This window comes from Mauremys reevesii, linkage group 13, assembly GCF_016161935.1.
Source record: "Mauremys reevesii isolate NIE-2019 linkage group 13, ASM1616193v1, whole genome shotgun sequence".
Taxonomy (NCBI): domain Eukaryota; kingdom Metazoa; phylum Chordata; order Testudines; family Geoemydidae; genus Mauremys; species Mauremys reevesii.
Genome location: NC_052635.1, coordinates 47,800,445 through 47,818,877, shown reverse-complemented (window position 1 = coordinate 47,818,877; position 18,433 = coordinate 47,800,445). Strand labels below are relative to the sequence as shown.

At 43.4% G+C, this 18,433-nt stretch overlaps 1 protein-coding gene across 3 annotated transcripts in view; it reads right to left on the bottom strand.

Moving 5' to 3' along the window:
- EFCAB8 (EF-hand calcium binding domain 8) overlaps positions 1–18,433 on the bottom strand; it is a 41,857-nt gene that overhangs the window by 2,641 nt on the left and 20,783 nt on the right. The window contains exons 15-27 of one of the 3 annotated variants that reach the window (XM_039497932.1): positions 16,991–17,098; positions 16,601–16,828; positions 16,059–16,129; positions 15,612–15,816; positions 12,356–12,610; positions 11,782–11,925; positions 11,466–11,687; positions 10,911–11,069; positions 8,699–8,867; positions 3,268–3,400; positions 1,963–2,167; positions 746–844; positions 213–328 (exon numbers count right to left, since the gene is read on the bottom strand). In XM_039497932.1, the coding sequence (XP_039353866.1) occupies positions 213–328; positions 746–844; positions 1,963–2,167; positions 3,268–3,400; positions 8,699–8,867; positions 10,911–11,069; positions 11,466–11,687; positions 11,782–11,925; positions 12,356–12,610; positions 15,612–15,816; positions 16,059–16,129; positions 16,601–16,828; positions 16,991–17,098 (2,114 nt within the window). Of the gene's footprint in view, positions 1–137; positions 329–745; positions 845–1,279; positions 1,362–1,962; positions 2,168–3,267; positions 3,401–8,698; positions 8,868–10,910; positions 11,070–11,465; positions 11,688–11,781; positions 11,926–12,355; positions 12,611–15,611; positions 15,817–16,058; positions 16,130–16,600; positions 16,829–16,990; positions 17,099–18,433 lie in introns of those variants that run through there. The other 2 variants (XM_039497931.1, XM_039497933.1) reach the window with 2 other exon arrangements.

Sequence of the window (18,433 nt, the reverse complement as noted above, 5' to 3'; positions counted from 1 at the left end):
ATGCATACATATTGTATGACTCTAGCATCTGTTAAGAAAACAGTTCATTTTTTCACATTTCCTACACATTTCTTCCCTGTTACAGGTCAATCTATTTCAAAGGACCAGATGAGCTTCTTTCAGTAAAGTTCAGTCTCTTGTGAGTGAAGACAGTTTACTTTGTTTTCAGATTTAGCTTGTGAGAAATGGCAGCAGATAAGTTTTTTCCTGACCTTGATTTTCTCCTAAAGTTTAGTTGACATTGTTGCATCTCTACCAACATCTCAGGAACTGGAGGAGGAGTGACATCCTGCAGATCAGCATACTGGATACAGTGATAGATCCTGGCCTGGACCAGACAACAGAAGTCTTGTTAGGAAATTTTTAGAGGCGTATTTTGCATTTTTAGGCCTTGTTTTGTAGCAGTCATAGAAGAAAAAAATGCAGCAGTAGCACACACAAAAAAGAAAGACTGTACTGCCCCAGCCCCCACCATCAGCCTCCAGTTCAAGATCCAAAAATAGCTGCCTTGCTTTAAAGCCTCTGCTCCATCCCAAGTCCTGCCTGTCTCTACTCAACTTAGTCTTTTCACATTCCTACCATTTGCCTCCTTTCTGCTCCTGTCCATCTTACCATTTGTGCAAGATCCTTCTCCTCTGCAGTGCCTACATCTGAAACCACCTTTCCCTTGTCAAGGACAAAAGACATCTCCCTCAGCCATTCAGGCCCTGAGGGTGTAGCTTCCGGTGGAAAGACATTAACTAACCTGCTCTTTGTGGGTAACACAGGCCTTTACATCTGGGAGGAACTCAGATAAACGACGCCTCACTTTTTGCTTGTAGGAGGAGCCCAGGATCTCACTCTTCTGTGATAATTATATTAAAAAGAAGAATCAGGGGGTAGCCATGTTAGTCTGTATCCACAAAAACAAGACGAGACGGGTACCCAGAAGTCACCTACTACGGGACAGGCCTAACAAGGAAAATAACAGAACGCCACTGGCCATCACATACATCCCCCAGCTAAAACCTCCCCAGCACATCATCAACAATCTACAACCTATCCTGGAAAACGATCCCTCACTCTGACAGACCTGGGGAGGCAGGCCAGTCCTCACTTACAGACAGCCCCCCAACCTGAAGCAAATACTCACCAGCAACTACACACCACACCACAGAAACACTAACCCAGGAACCAATCCCTGTAACAAACCCCGTTGCTTACTCTGTCCCCATATCTACTCTAGTGACACCATCAGAGGACCCAACCACATCAGCCGCACCATCAGGGACTCGTTCACCTGCACATCTACCAATGTGATATACGCCATCACGTGCCAGCAATGCCCCTCTGCCATGTACATTGGCCAAACCGGACAGTCTCTACATAAAAGAATAAATGGACACAAATCGGACATCAGGAATAGTAACATACAAAAGCCAGTAGGTGAACACTTCAATCTTCCTGGACATTCTATAACAGATTTAAAAGTAGCCATACTTGAACAAAAAAACTTCAGAAACAGACTTCAAAGAGAAACTGCAGAACTAAAATTCATTTGCAAATTTAACACCGTTAATTTGGGCTCGAATAGGGACTGGGTGTGGCTGGCTCATTACAAAAGCAGCTTTTCCTCTCCTGGAATTGACACCTCCTCCTCAATTATTGGGAGTCGAAGACATCCACCCTGACTGAATTGGCCCTGTCAACACTGGTTCTCCACTTGTGAGGTAACTCCCTTCTCTTCCTGTGTCAGTATAATATGCCTGCAGCTGTAATTTTCACGCCATGCATCTGAAGAAGCGGGTTTTTTACCTACGAAAGCTTATGCCCAGATAAATCTGTTAGTCTTTAAGGTGCCACCGGACTCTCTGCTTTTATTAAAAAGAAGGCAGTTTACTACGTTTGTAGGATTCTTCCTCCAGCCCTCTGTACATTGTCCCTTTTAAACAGCATGTCAGACAACAATACTGATTTCCTCACCAGCTTCCCCTTCTCTTCCCACCGGTGCCACTCAGCCTCAATTTGTTCATCCATGTAACGGGTGAGTCGCTTCTCTTTCTGGATCATTTTTTGACTGTTCGGATTAACATCTGAGATTAGGCCTGATTTTCCTTGCAATAAATTCGTCATCATGGACTGCTGCCGCCTCTGCTGGTTCAGCGTGTGCATAATGCTTCGAGTACCTCTGAGCACAAAGGCAGAAGGAGAGGATTAAACTTCCACTGCAAACTAATAGCCTTTTCCCTCTTCCCTAATGCAGCAGAACGGAGCCCAGCCTACTCATTGAACTAGGAAATATTTAAAGCAGACGCCACATTAGGACTATGCAAAATAATTAGGATAAAATAAGAAAAGACTTGAACTGGACTTTCTTTGGGTTCAGAAAAAGTCAGCCTCATTTCCCATTCACCCCTCCCAGCCCTCTTATCGATCATTCTCTCAGATCTCTGCAATTCCTAGTTCATGGTGGGACTCGGCACTTCTGCTTCTCACGCTGGCTGCTCTCCTGAGCCCAGCTCAGCGCTCACTACTCAGAGCTGAGGAGGGTATGTGAGGACAGGACTACCCCTCTGGCATTCAGTGTCCAGTCAGACTTAGAACAAATCTTCTCAGGGCAGCCCGAGGAACACAGACCTATCAGGTGCTTTAGAGAAGGCTCCACACAATTTTCTTGTGAACAGAACCTTTGGGAATGGAAAAATTGATTGAATTTTCTCAAGTCTAAATATTACAGACCCCCAAAAGTCCAAAGCTATGTCTACACTACAGACCTACAGCTGTACCTCTGCAGCGGTGCTGTTGTAAGGTCTCCCATGTATGCTGATGGGATAGCACTCACCTGTCAGCATAATTAAACCATCCCCCATCAAGTGGCGATAGCTATATTGGCAGGAGACGCTCCACACCAGCACTTTTGTCGGTGAAACTTGTGTCGGTCAGGGGTGTGGTTTTACTGACAAAAGTGCTAGTGTAAACACAGTCCAGGAGAGAGAGCCCTAAAAATCCAACTTCGAACCGTGGAGAAAGAGATTGAACACTTGCTGAACAGAGATTTGTAACAGATCATGGCAGCTACTGGGTTTACCCCCCACCCTGCTGACAAAAAATGAATGAGTTTATCACTTCCTTTAACCATCCCTGTCCATTATTTCGAGTTCAGATACAGACTGCCCCAGCATACTGAAACCACATGTGACAAAGACAGAGGCTATCATATTCATCCTCCATGCTGGAAAGGCGTTTGCTTAAATGTGACTCTTCAAAGATGCACTCCAGTTCACTCACTCCCAGTGGGGGAACCTGCCCTCATTTAGCACTTTCAGGGTTTGAGTGGAACCAACTCTTCGGATTTCCGATGGGACCTCAGCTGGCCTCAGATACTGGAGCCCAACGTTCCACAGCGACTGCCCAAAGGTCCCTGCCATTTAAACCAGCAGAAAAGAAAGGTCAGAATGAGGGCTGAATGGATAGAACATAACATAAGAACATAAGAAAGGCCGTACCGGGTAAGACCAAAGGTCCATCTAGCCCAGTATCTGTCTACCGACAGTGGCCAATGCCAGGTGCCCCTGAGGGAGTGAACCTAACAGGCAATGATCAAGTGATCTCTCTCCTGCCATCCATCTCCATCCTCTGACGAACAGAGGCTAGGGACACCATTCTTACCCATCCTGGCTAATAGCCATTTATGGACTTAGCCACCATGAATTTATCCAGTCCCCTTTTAAACATTGTTATAGTCCTAGCCTTCACAACCTCCTCAGGTAAGGAGTTCCACAAGTTGACTGTGCGCTGCGTGAAGAAGAACTTCCTTTTATTTGTTTTAAACCTGCTGCCTATTAATTTCATTTGGTGACCCCTAGTTCTTGTATTATGGGAATAAGTAAATAACTTTTCCTTATCCACTTTCTCAACATCACTCATGATTTTATATACCTCTATCATGTCCCCCCTTAGTCTCCTCTTTTCCAAACTGAAGAGTCCTAGCCTCTTTAATCTTTCCTCATATGGGACCCTCTCTAAACCCCTAATCATTTTAGTTGCTCTTTTCTGAACCTTTTCTAGTGCTAGAATATCTTTTTGAGGTGAGGAGACCACATCTGTACACAGTATTCGAGATGTGGGCGTACCATGGATTTATATAAGGGCAATAATATATTCTCAGTCTTATTCTCTATCCCCTTTTAATGATTCCTAACATCCTGTTTGCTTTTTGACCGCCTCTGCACACTGCGTGACATCTTCAGAGAACTATCCACGATAACTCCAAGATCTTTATCATGTTGTATGTATAGTTTATTTTTCCAATGTGCATTACTTTACATTTATCCACATTAAATTTCATTTGCCATTTTGTTGCCCAATCACTTAGTTTTGTGAGATCTTTTGAAGTTCTTCACAATCTGCTTTGGTCTTAACTATCTTGAGTAGTTTAGTGTCATCTGCAAACTTTGCCACCTCACTGTTTACCCCTTTCTCCAGATCATTTATGAATAAATTGAATAGGATTGGTCCTAGGACTGACCAACACCACTAGTTACCCTCTCCATTCTGAGAATTTACCATTAATTCCTACCCTTTGTTCCCTGTCCTTTAACCAGTTCTCAATCCATGAAAGGACCTTCCCTTTTATCCCATGACAGCTTAATTTACGTAAGAGCCTTTGGTGAGGGCCTTGTCAAAGGCTTTCTGGAAATCTAAGTACACTATGTCTACGGATCCCCTTGTCCACATGTTTGTTGACCTCTTCAAAGAACTCTAATAGATTAGTAAGACACGATTTCCCTTTACAGAAACCATGTTGACTATTGCTCAAGAGTTTATGTTTTTCTATGTGTCTGACAATTTTATTCTTTACTATTGTTTCAACTAATTAGGATCACCCCTAGAGCCCTTTTAAATATTGGCGTTACATTAGCTAACTTCCAGTCATTGGGGACAGGTTACAAACCTTGGTTAATAGTTCATAACTTCACATTTGAGTTCTTTCAGAACTCTTGGGTGAATGCCATCTGGTCAGTGACTTGTTAATGTTGAGTTTATCAATTAATTCCAAAACCTCCTCTAGTGACACTTCAATCTGTGACAGTTCCTCAGATTTGTCACCTACAAAAGCCAGCTCAGGTTTGGGAATCTCTAACATCCTCAGCCGTGAAGACTGAAGCAAAGAATCCATTTAGTTTCTATGACTTTATCATCTTTAAGCGCTCCTTTTGTATTTACTGGTTGTTTAGCAGGCTTCCTGCTTCTGATGTACTTAAAAACATTTTGTTATTACCTTTGGAGTTTTCTTCAAACTCCTCTTTGGCTTTTCTTATTACACTCTTGCACTTAAGTTGGCAGTGTTTGTGCTCCTTTCTATTTGCCTCACTGGGATTTGACTTCCACTTTTAAAGGAAGTCTTTTTATCTCTCACTGCTTCTTTTACATGGTTGTTAAGCCACGGTGGCTCTTTTTTAGTTCTTTTACTGTTTTTCTTAATTTGGGGTATACATTGAAGTTGGGCCTCTATTATGGTGTCTTTAAAAAGGGCCCATGCAACTTGCAGGGATTTCACTTTAGTCACTGTACCTTTTAACTTTTGTCTAACTAACCCCTCATTTCTGTATAGTTCCCTTTGAAATTAAAGGCCACAGTGTTGGGCAGTTGAGATGTTCTTCCCACCACAGGGATGTTGAATGCTATTGTATTATGGTCACTATTTCCAAGCGGTCCTGCTATAGTTACCTCAGGATTAAATCAGCTGCTCCATGAAGCAGTCATTTAAAGTATCGAGAAATTTTATCTCTGCATTTCGTCCTGAAGTGAAATGTTCCCAGTCAATATGGGGATAATTGAAATCCCCCACTATTATTGGGTTCTTAATTTTGATAGCCTCTCTAATTTCCCTTAGCATTTCATCATCACTATTACTGTCCTGGTCAGGTGGTCGATAATAGATCCCTACTGTTATATTTTTACTAGAGCATGAAATTTCTATCCATAGAGACTCTATGGAACCTGTGGATTCGCCTAAGATTTTTACTTCATTTGAATCTACACTTTCTTTAACATATAGTACTCCTCCCCTGCACGGCCTGTTCTGTCCTTCCGATATATTTTGTACCCGGAATGATTGTGTCCCATTGATTGGTCTCAGTCCACCAGGTTTCTGTGATGCCTATTATATCTATATCCTCCTTTATCACAAGGCACTCTAGTTCACCCATCTTATTATTTAGACTTCTGGCATTTGTGTACAAGCACTTTAAAAACTTGTCCCTGTTTATTAGCCTGCCTTTTTCTGATGTGCCAGATTCTTTTTTATGTGATTGTTTATCATCTGATCCGGCCCTTACATTATACTTCTCATTCCTCTGCTCCTGACTATAACCTGGAGATTCTCTATCATCAGACTCTCCCCTAAGAGAAGTCTGTGTCCGATCCACACGCTCCTCTGCAGCAGTCGGCTTTCCCCCATCTCCTAGTTTAAAAACTGCTCTACAACCTTTTTAATGTTTAGTGCCAGCAGTCTGGTTCCACTTTGGTTTAGGTGGAGCCCATCTCTCCTGTATAGGCTCCTCCCATCCCAGAAGTTTCCCAGTCTCATCCACGCATTGAGACTCTGCAGCTCTGCCTGCCTACCTGGCCCTGCGCGTGGAACTGGGAGCATTTCTGAAAATGCCACCATAGAGGTCCTGGATTTCAGTCTCTTCCCTAGCAGCCTAAATAGAGCAGTTAACACCTGCCTACAAGCAAACCTCTCACTCTTGTTTGCCTTTGGAATGGCTGGCGAATCCCCATCTCTGCAGAAAGGAAGGTTTTTGCAAGTGAAACTGATGATAAACCCAGGCCTTTATGGTTGTCACTATGTTACAGATCACTAGAGCTGGGTGGAAATTTATCGACAAAACATTTTTTCATCAGAATATGCCAATTCATCAGAACTAAAGCTTTCCATGGAAGCTTACTGGCTTTGACTAAACTTTCATCGGGAAGATTTCTCAGATCCAGGATGGAATTTCCATTCAAAGCCAGAAGGGGGCAGGGGGAGGGAGAGAGAGAGAGAGAGACACACCCCTATCCTAGAATAGCCCTTTGCAATGGTTCAGACTTGCCCTGAGTCTCCCACATCCCAGGTGAGTGCCCTGGCCACTGAGCTATTGGCTAGTCTGCAGTGGATCGCTCTGATTTCATCACAAAACACTTCAAAAAGGTCTCGGTTTTATTCCGAAGTGGAACAAAAACTAATTGTGAAACCTCAAAGTTTTTCACAAAATGGGACCTTAGTTTCTGGCCAGCCCTACATACCACAGCCTGGCTCCAGGGCCATCGCCGGGACAGAACTCTCCGGGCCCAGCTGAAGAGCGGAGCACTCTCCATTCCCACTGAAACCAGTAGGAAGTGAGAGCCCTCCAAACCGTCCAGGCCTGAGCCCTAAAGAACAGCCCCCGACCGCCTGAACTACAGGAGAGCCATTGTGCCAGCCAGAGATCACTAGAGCGCAGCCGCCCTTGAGTCACAAACGCACCCTCTCTTCTCTGTTTAGGTTTAAGCTCTTTGGGGCTGGGTCCCTCTCCACATATCATTACAGGGACCCATTTCAGTTAGGGCCACTAGTTGCTACCATATTACAAACAACAAACAGCATCCCACACCACCCCCTGCCATGGGCATGCCCCTGATAAGCCCTCTGCTCTCTGGGGGTAGTGTAGAGCGAGCACCATTTGGGAAGCTTTATGGCGCCATTCCACCACCAGGGCAGTGAGAAGGGACCTTCACATGGGCCGGTATCCGGCCCTGAGTGTTTGGGACAGTCCTCTGGCTAATGGAAATGGTATGACATCAGAGAGTCACCTACCCCCACCTTCCTGGTAGCCATGGCTAACTTGAATGAGATCGGTTACCAAAATAATTTTCTTATTTCCCTCAACAAATGAGATTTTTTAAAAAAATTGACAAACTGGATTGAAATGTTCTCTCTCTCTTTTACAGTAAAATTTACAGAAAAGGGGGGAAATCCTAGAAATGGGAGTTGTATGGCATCATTTTTCTTATCTGCAATACTGTACACAACTGGCGTCATTTCCACAACATGGGGGCTCCCGGTCAAGCCTGTGCTACAGACCAACCTTACCTTCCCAAGGGCTGTTATGTGTTTATCGTTGACGTTTTAGTAAGAAATGGCACTATGCCTGGGATGGCTTCGGGCAGCAGCTGGGCATTGGTAGCTCAGCCACAGAGGTTCATTCCCTCTGGGGCACCCGGCATCGGCCACTGTCAGAAGACAGGACACTGGGCTTGATGGACCTTTGATCTGACCCAGTCTGGCTGTTCCGATGTGCAGTGTTCTCCCTGAAGATTTTCAGCTGGGTCCTGAGCCATGAGGCGACACCCTTGTAATTTCATAGTCTTTGGTGAGAGTTGGCTGACACTCTCTTCTGCAGCACTTTCTTCACATTATAACCAAAACTGCATTGATGGGCTCAGAATATTTCTAAGGATGTAGTTTTTGGTGGGGTCAGCTGTGGTCCAGTTTAGACTGAGCTGAGAGCCAGCCATCCTACCCAAATAAAAATCCTTTAGAGTTAACAAATTGCACTTAAGTTAGAAAGCCAGTTTTATCTAACAAGCAGCAGAGTGACACGTCTATTGGTCTCATCTGTCTCATATCAAAGGTGGATCTCTAGAAAACACCAGCTTGTACGAATGGCGTTAGCATTCCAAACAATTGTACCTATGTGCCTGCCTGAGAGCAGCCAGAGTTTGACGTTGCAGTCATAGCTGGACGTGACAATCAGTCTGAGCTTTTCCACATACACAATGTGGGATACATTCTTCAGATGACCCCTCCAAGAGTTTAGAAGATCTGGGGGGACGAGGGTGGTACTCCAGCCATCCAGGACCTGCAGAACAGATGACATGAGAAATTAATTGGTGAAGATGCTCACTTGGGAGAAGGTCAACAGCTTAGTTTAAACATGACACAAACCTTTATAATCTATAAATCATCTCCACTCCCTATCTAAGCTATTTTTATGGCAGTTATCACCAGGGTATTTAAATACCATGAGAATGTAATCTACCAAGAAACAAACTTTCATCCCTTTCAGTTTGTGGACAGCAATAATAATGGTATAAAGCCAGTAGGGTTCTATAGTTCTGACACCTTTTCATCCATAATCTGTAACTATCTTGATAGCAGTATGCATCAGCTGGCAAAATCTTCCTTTTGTATCCCAGTTCCACTGGGAATCTGCTAATGGATTGTGTCCAGTATAACACTAGGGAGTCTACAAAGTCAGGATCTTCTTGGCCCATATTTCTCAATTCAAAGAAGGCAAGTGTATTTGTTTTTCCCTCTTGCTATGAAATCACATCTTGCTGAGCCAGGAAGGGCTGAAGAACCTCCTCCCTTCTTCATAGAGGTGGTGTGAATTTAGTGCAGGTCACCTCCAAGGGTGAGGAGAAAGGTATGTTTTCATAATGTCACTCCAGAAAGAAAAATAATCCTGATATTTATATTGAAAATAATGTCATGCATCAGCATGTCTATTGATACCTTCCCAAAAGCAATGAGACCAATCCACATAGCCTAGTTAATCTACCAAGTATTTCAAGAGGTGATCACTGACACTGGCAGACCAGGTGCCAGCTCACACCAAGGCCTGTAGGTCTCACTGTAAAATGACAAATGCATGGCTGGAAGCCAGTCTGACTCACCTGTGTGTTAGTATTGTTAAAATAGGTATCAAATTTATAAAAATGTGTTTAGTGTTAAGCATTTCATAAACTCTAGTGAGTTGCTGCCTGCATTAATCTCACTTGTAATGTCTGTATCCCAGGTTATAAGGTAGTATTTAAGTGTTTACTCTGAACATGTAAACCCTCACAGTCAGGAGAGAAGCATTACCAAGTGTGAAATACTAGTTTGCCACAAGGGGTGTCATCTCCTGCCCAACAAAAGAAGGACCATAGACACCAGACACCCCATTGTGGAAAATCAGGGGACAGAAGACTTTGCTAATTGCTCCCCCGACACTCACAAAGAGGAGATGTGCACAAGCACTCGTCCCATCAGCTTGAACTCTGGGAGGAAAGCAATAAAAATCCACCAATAAGAAATTGATCTCTCTGTGCCGCTTGAACTCTGAAAGGTGAAGATTTCTAAGCATAAGCAAGGGATCCCCAGCTTTTTCACCTGGGTTAGCCCAGGAGGGCTTACAGAGCTTGCATATTACAGCAGCTTCCATTGCCTTTTAGAACCTAAGACTTACTCATTCGACTGTGTGTATCTGCTTTAACTTTGTAAAGTACTCATTTCTTTTTCTTAGTTAATAAATCTTTAGTTAATTTATTATAGGATTGGCTACAAGGATCTAAGGTGCAGCTGATCTGGGGTAAGTGATTGGTCCTTTGGGACTGGGAAGTTGTGATTTTTGGTGTAAAGGCAAGTTTACCTGGGTGGCAAGACAGATCGGAGTACCCAAGGCGACCGTCTGTGACTCCATGTGAAGCCTGTTATAAGTGCTTGAGGAGTTCACACTTGATACGTGGTTGGTGAAATCTAAGTATAAAACTCACAACCAGTTTGGGATTTGTGCCCTGCTTCTACACAGTCTGCCCTGAGGCTGGTACTCATGTTTGAGCGCCACTTCAGACATCTTGACAGTCATACTTCCAATAACCTTCTAAAAATGCATGGGCAATATTTGTGAATATAGGCGGCAGGTATTTTCAAAAGCACCTGCATGATTTAGGAGCATAAGTCCTATTTATTATGCAGGGACATTTTAGAGGCTTGCAGAAAATTCGGTCCATTACAAAAACTCTGAAATGCCAACCCCTCCCTGAAGGTGATGAGGAGAGCTTAAAGGAAACAAGGCTATGCCACTGCTAATTAATATAACGTATAAACTCTTTACAGCACAGATTCTGCAATGCACTACCTCAGTTTCCATAGATGGATTTTTTCTGGCAGGAACTCTGCAGTATTTTGGGATTAAGTCACGAAACATGTTCTCATTTCTACGAGATGTTTCTGTCTTTCCTGCCCTGGAAACTTTCTTTACCTCTTTTGATTTGCAGTAATTCTCGATATCCCAGATCTAAGGAGAGACTTTGTTAGTAACTTTTTAATTTTCATTTACAGAAACACCATATTGCACATTCCCCTGAAACTGGCTAGGAAGTGACCAGTCACACCGCTCCCATTTACAATAGTACAAGTGGTGCACATAATTCATCCTCCAGTTTTCATTCTTGTGACATCTCTAGGGACAAAAAATAGTCCCATTTGCTCTCCAGCTTTGTTTGTTCATTCACTAGATTTTAAATTAAGGTCTCAAGTTTTCACACAGCTCATTACTTTCCAAGCCTTTAAAATGGAACAAGCTGTTTGGTCTGTTTTGAACAGCAGACAAGTTAAAAATCCTATAACTTTACTTCTTATCTTCAGAGTCAGACTCAAAGAGGCTGTTTTTCAGACATCATAAAACAATCACCTTAATATAACCTAGGGAATCTCCAGTCAACAAGATGAAGTCCTCTGGATCCGTGGACATGGTACCGACTACTGCATTTACATCATCACCATGTACTGCCTGAAATTTGCCCAACATCCCCCCTTCACTACTGACTGACCAGGCATAGATGTAGCCACCTGCAGAGCTGGTTAGCAAAATGGCTGTGTCAGGAGACGGCTCACGTGTCTCCAGGAAAAGTATCTGCAAAAGAGAAAGCCATAGCAACATGTGCCCTGTCCACTCTCACATCCACTCTGATTGCTGGGTAGGTCAGAGAGAAATGTAGACACCTAACCTTTTCCACAGCAGCTGGGAGGCCCTTCAACTCTTCCTGCCAATTTGGATAGTTTTGCTCTTGGTTGCTGGTTTTTGCAGCATCTTGGTCTTTGGGAGAATCACTTTCCATGTCAGTATTTTCCCCTCCTGGAGGCTGGACTGCCTACAGGATCAAAAACATCACCACATACCTATAGCCAGGCCTTACATTGGAGGCTGATTATGTTCTGCTCTTCTTGACAGCAGACTCTGCAGGGTGGTAAGACTTTTTTGAAGGGCCAATATTTCTTTCAACCTTAACTACAAGAAGTTCTCTGTTATAAGGCCGGGTCCTGAGACCCCCTTACAGAGGTGAGTAAGGGCCAAAAGAAGCAGAGAGCTGTGTAGGAAACATGCGGCGGAGGATGGGGGGTGAAAAGAAGCAAGAGTACCAGGGAACCACCTTGAATTTTTACCATTTGTTGTTTAGGGCATGGTTCACTGTGTAAAAGACAACAATGCTTATGCTGTGACAGGTCTTCACCCCAGCTTGGAACAAGCCAGAGATTGTTGTGGGTTTAGTCTAAATCACAAGAGCTTTCACAGACCCATACCTGCTGCCCTTTAGCTTCATCCAGTTGCTTTTCTCTGGACTGTCTTATAACAGATGGAGCAGGAGCCAAATTTCTGCATTGGCCAAAAAAGGAAACAGAAGGATTCTCAGTAGTTGAAAGCCTAGTTGCCAAGCTAGTCCTCGAGTCTGCCCAGCGCTTTTTCCCAGACTCGGCATAACTGCTGAGCTTTACTGATACTGATGGTTTCTTTGGGATATTTCCTCTGCCGGGATCTTCCTTGCTCTCAATAAACACCTAAGCAATGGGAACAAAAACTGCATTTCAGTGTGAAACGGTCCCTTGAGACTTTTTCCATCTTCCTTCTTCAAACTGCTACATCCCATCCCGTCTGCTGGGCTGAATTACTAAAGAGGCAATGCGTTCTTCACTTGCAAAGCAGACCCAGCCATTCTAGCCAGCAACATCACTTTTCTGCTGCAGTAGCTTAAGGAGAAGTAGAATTCCTGTTTCTATTGAGAAGTAGCTGCCAGTGTGACTAAATTAGAGTCTGATTTATCTCCCATTCATAACGTCTGTGACTTCAGTGAAAGGAGGATGAGCCTTCAACTTGTGGAACAAATACCAATGCAGTATATTTTCAATACAAGATCTGGAGGTTCATAGTGGTCAAAGCTTCCCACAATCCAGCCTTGTAAAGCATTGGAACAAAAGGAGGAAGGCGAAAAATTGTTGTTCTTAACCTCTAAGGATAGGACAAGGAGCAATGGGGTTAAATTGCAGCAGGGGAGGTTTAGGTTGGACATTAGCAAAAATTTCTTAACTGTCAGGGTGCTTAAGCTCTGGAACAAATTGCCTTAGGAGGTGGTGGAATCTCCATCATTGGGCATTTTTAAGAGCAGGTTGGACAAACACCTGCCGGGAATGGTCTCAATAATATAGTCCTGCCATGAGTGCAGGGGACTGGACTAGATGACCTCTCAAGGTCCCTTCCAGTCCTATGATTCTATGCAAACATGATGCACTTACAAAGCACCACACAAATCTATGCTCTGTCCCCCAGTGTGCAGATGCTAGTTCTGTTCTGTAAGAGCTAAAACAGAATTCTGGCTACTGACATGCAAATTAAACATCAAGTGATTCCACAATTTCAATTTGCTCCAGTGATAGAACAGCTGCTGTCTCAACAAGATGTGCACGCTCTGATGTGGACAGGAACAGACTTGTCCTGTGCCTCAAACAACTAGAAGCCAAGATATTTATTAAAAACACAATTGACTGTACTTTAAATATCTTGTTTCTGATTGGCTGGAGTATTATTAATATTCATAATTTTATTTGCATAACTTCTCCATCACTCTCAACTTAGTGTGTAGAGGATACCTGTCCAATAGCGCAAAACAACTGTAAAACTCATCAGATTTCCAGGTCCCCATTCGGGAATGCCCAGGAGTGGAGAGCAGGGACATTATAAATCAGGATTGCAGAACATTCGTAGAACTAAAGGTGCACAGCCTGGCTCCAGCTATCATCAGTACCTAATTTTAGTGAGCAACAAATTAAACTTTTTTTTAAATAAAAATACATTTTCTAACTGTAAATCATAAGAACACGAGAACAGCCAGACTGGGTCAGAGTAATGGTCCTTCTAGCCCAGTGTCTTGTCTTCTGACAGTGGCCAATGCCAGGTGCTTCTGAGGGAATGAACAGAACAGAGCAATTTATCGAGTGATCCATCCTTTGCCCTCCAGGCCCAGCTTCTGGTAGTCAGAGGAACAGAGATACCCAGAGCATGAGGTTCTGTCCAATACCATCTTGGTAAATGGCCATTGACAGACCTATCCTCCATGAATTTATCCATGAACAGAGTGGCTGAGACCTTGCGGATTTTTGCCTTCCTCTGCAACATGGGGCATGGGTCTGTGACGCCGTAGGGAGCAGGGCGGATTAACCTGGAAATGTCGTTTAGTTTTACTGGAACAGTCTGCATGGAAAATGGAAAAGCAGGGAATAACTTTAGGTAAGGGATGGTACCTAAGCCTGTAACATGAGCCAGGAAGGGGGGTGGGGCAAGTCGACACCTTTGCCCAAAAAACTGGACAAAGGAAGAGGGAAAAAGAAGAAGAGGAAGAGAGCCTGCAAAAGGGTTTTTGGGTTTCAGTTTTGGGCTGGCTGGGAAGAGGCAGGGAACCCCAAGTCTGGGGTCTAAGATCCTTGCCCCAGAGGGACCTGGCTGGGGGTCCTGGTTGTACCTACAAGCCCTGCTTGGGACTGTGTTCCTGTCGGCTAATAAACCTTCTGTTTTACTGGCTGGCTAAAAGTCACGGTAAATCACAGAAAGTGGGGGGGGGGGTGCAGGGCCCTAACTCCCCCACACTCCGTGACAGGGTCACTTGCAGATTTAAATTAGTGTAAATAGTGGATCCTCTGTAACTTGAAGTCTTTAAATCATGATTTGAGGACTTCAGTAACTCAGCCAAAAGCTATGGCTCTATTTCAGGAGTGGGTGGGTGAGGCCTGCAAAGCACAGGTCAGACTAGATGATTTTGATGGTCCCTTCTGATTTTAAAGTCTATAATTCTTTTTGAACCCAGTTATGCTTTTGGCCTTCACAACATCCCATTAACGACTTCCACAGGTTGACTGTGTTATATGAGGAAGCACTTCCTTTTGTTTGTTTTAAACCTGCTGCCTATTAATTTCATTGGGTGACCCCCGCTTCTTGTGTTATATAAAGGAGTAAATAACACTTCCTTATTCACTCTCTCCATCCATTCATGATTTTATAGACTTCTATCATATCCCCACTTAGCTGCATCTTTTCCAAACTGAACAGTCCCCATCTTATTAATCTCTCCTCACTTGGAAGCATTTTTGTTACCCTCCTTTGTACTTCTTCCAATTCTAATATATATTTTTTTTTTGAGATGAGGCGACTAGAACTGCATGGACTATTTAAGGTGTGGATGAACCATGGATTTATAATAGTGCCATTATGATATATTCTGTCTTACTATCTATCCCTTTCCTAATGGTTCCGAACATTGTTCGCTTCTTTGACTGCTGCTGCACATACAGCAGATCATTTCAGAGAACTATCCACCATGACGACAAGGTCTTGAGTGGTAACAACTAATTTAGATCCCACCATTTCTATGTAGTGACAGAGCAATCTGATTAGCTGTTAGAATGTGGTGCACACATCCCCTCAATTTACCAGTAATCAAAAGGCACATTTAACATACTGAAGCACTGAATTGTGTAGGAAACAGAGCTGGGCAGCTGTTCTTGAACTTACCCTGTTTGGCATAAGGGTCAAAGGACTCTGGGATGCGTTAAACCTGCAGAGTGCCTGTCCCGAGTCTGTACTCCAGATCACTACATCTCCATCGCAGGAGGCAGTAGCCAAGAGTTGACTTTTATATTTGGCTATAGATAAGATGTCCTCTGAGTGGTAGGATTTCCAGTGCTTGTATTCAATTACCGCATCTTCTTTAACATCTCTGGTGAGCAAGATCAAACAGTCATCCAGGAAGAACAGTGTATTTAATGAAGTTAGAAGGCAGTGGACTGTAAAGTACAACAAATCCCTCTCAAGACCATAATCTGCTTCATCTTTTAGACACTGGTATGTTTAAGGAGACATTTGGCACACAGCAGGGTTAGAGATAACGCGCCAGCAATGGGAACCAAGGAAATACATTTTTACATGGGATCATGGAATCCCCGCCCACTTCCTACTTACAGGTACCATGTAACTCTTTTACTCCAGCCAGTCACATATACCTTCAGATTGATATACAGAATTCCACTGATCTACGGGAAAGACACAGAAACAATGCTAAGGTATAACTAGTAATTGCCTGAAAAACATCTGTTCACATATGCAAAATCCACACTTCTCCATTTGTGCAAAATTTGCACAAATCAGATAATTGTGCACCAAATTATCCATCACTGCTGTCAAACTGCATGCAGGAAGGGAGGTTTTATATGTACAATGGATGCCTCTGCAATGTTTTCAGGGTTTTTACAGACAGTTTGAAAGTCTGGCCCTGAAAGGGCCACCTTTCCAAGTAAAACTGTTACCGGTATTTCAGTTTGTCAGTCTTCTCCCGCTTACTCATCCTAGGACAAAAAAACACTATGATAGCACCACCCCCTGCTTCCTGGCAAGCTGAATCGGAGCATAATGAAATGGTGCTTCTACTCCAGGCTGGGACAGAGGAGAGATGGATGTGACAGGCACTGATAAAACACATCTCTCCTCTTTCACGAGGTGCTGACCTCTGTTTTGTCCAAGTGAGGCATCTCAAGCAGACAGGCCCCATTGTTGAAGTTCCAGAACTTGATCGTCCCATCTTTCAAAGCAGTGATGAGGCGTCTCTCCGGCCCATCAAAAGCCATTGCTGTTATTTCTGTGTGCTTGCCCTCTGTGGTCATAAACTGCATCATCTTTTGCCCAGTCATGATATCCCAGACTCTGACCATCCCACGATGGCAACCACTCACCACCTGTATAGACCACCATGAAGAAGTGCATATTGTCAATCTATCAAGCTCTCGGCATTTCTAGGTCATAAGATATAATGGGGGGAGTGCATTAGACATTAATATGTCATTACGGCAGTTTTAGTGACCACAGATATTAAGACAGTTTATAATCCTGGCACTCACCTGTTTGAAGTTCCTGTTATACAGGGCTGTACATAGCGGCTGGTCATGGGATGTGACTTCTGAGTTAATGGTTTCCATAAATTCTACCTCTCCATAGAAAATTCCAATCTGGATTGAAATAGATTTAAAAAACCACAAGATGCAAAAACAAACATTTCTGCAAAAAGAACCATCAGGATTTGAATAAAAGATGAATTATATGAATCAGAGCTGCCACCTCTAGGCAGCGAATGGAACATGGACTAAAGGTATCTAGATGCTTCAAGAACAGGGAACCCATCAGCAAAGATAGCCCCCCAATATTACTACACCTCCCAAGGAAAAATAAACCAGGACCTCAAGAACATCTGCATTGCTGTGTTACTGATACCAAAGTGACACTTCAGTCCACTGAAATACCCCGACTATATTAGTTTTTCAGGATGACCATCCTCCTGCAGATACAGTGGAAGGAATGTTACGTTACATCCAGATATTCCTTCTTTTATGGTGGGATATCTGGAACTGATGTCAGAGCATCAGTTGGTCTGCAGAGCCCTGCGTGGATACAAAATTTGTATCCGCGTCTGATCCACAATCCGCAAAGATGGTCCACAGATATATGCAGATCTTCAGGGCTCCAGATATAGAATTTGGATCCGCATCCACCCATGATCCACAAACATGGTCAGCAAATATCTGTATCTCTATTCCGAGCCTCCTACTGAATAAAAATCCAGCATTTACTAATACCACCACCATGTATCACTGACAGTATTTAGCACTTTATGTCATCAAAGCACTGTAAAAACACTTATGGACAGGACCTTGCAAAGTGCTGTGTTCATGCAGTTCCCATTGAACTAATGGCACCCTAGGGAAGCACTCAGAACTCTGCAGGATCAGACCCCAACAGAGGGCCAAACCCTGCTCCCCTGACTAATGCGAGCAGTCCCACTGACGCTCTGTTCACATGAATAAGGTGAGAATTTCAGTCAAAATCTTGTTTACAATATCCCTGTGAGGTAGCTAAAGAATATTACTGTCCCAATTTTGCAGATGAGTACAGAGACGGAAGTTAGCTGACCTCCACTAGGCCACACAGCAAGCCAGTGGCAGAAATGAAACTAAAACGTATGTGCTACTGAGTCTGTCTTCACTAGGCCATGCTGTGTCTCAGTGGGTAGACATTCACCTCAGGTACAGGTCCCATGCAGGACTGGTTAGGATATTTTGATTAATTGTTTTTCAGCAAAAATATCAATTTGGTGAAACACAACCTGCTGGTAAAATGGGGTCTGCTTCAGCAAATTTCCCAACTCAACAAAATGTAGAGGAAAAAAAACACTCTGAAAAATAGTTGAAACATTTCATTTTAACATTTTCAAAAAGAAAAATACTGGTTTTGCGGTTCAAAACAACTTTTCATTTTGAAACTTAAGCTAGTTAGACTGAAAAAGTTTA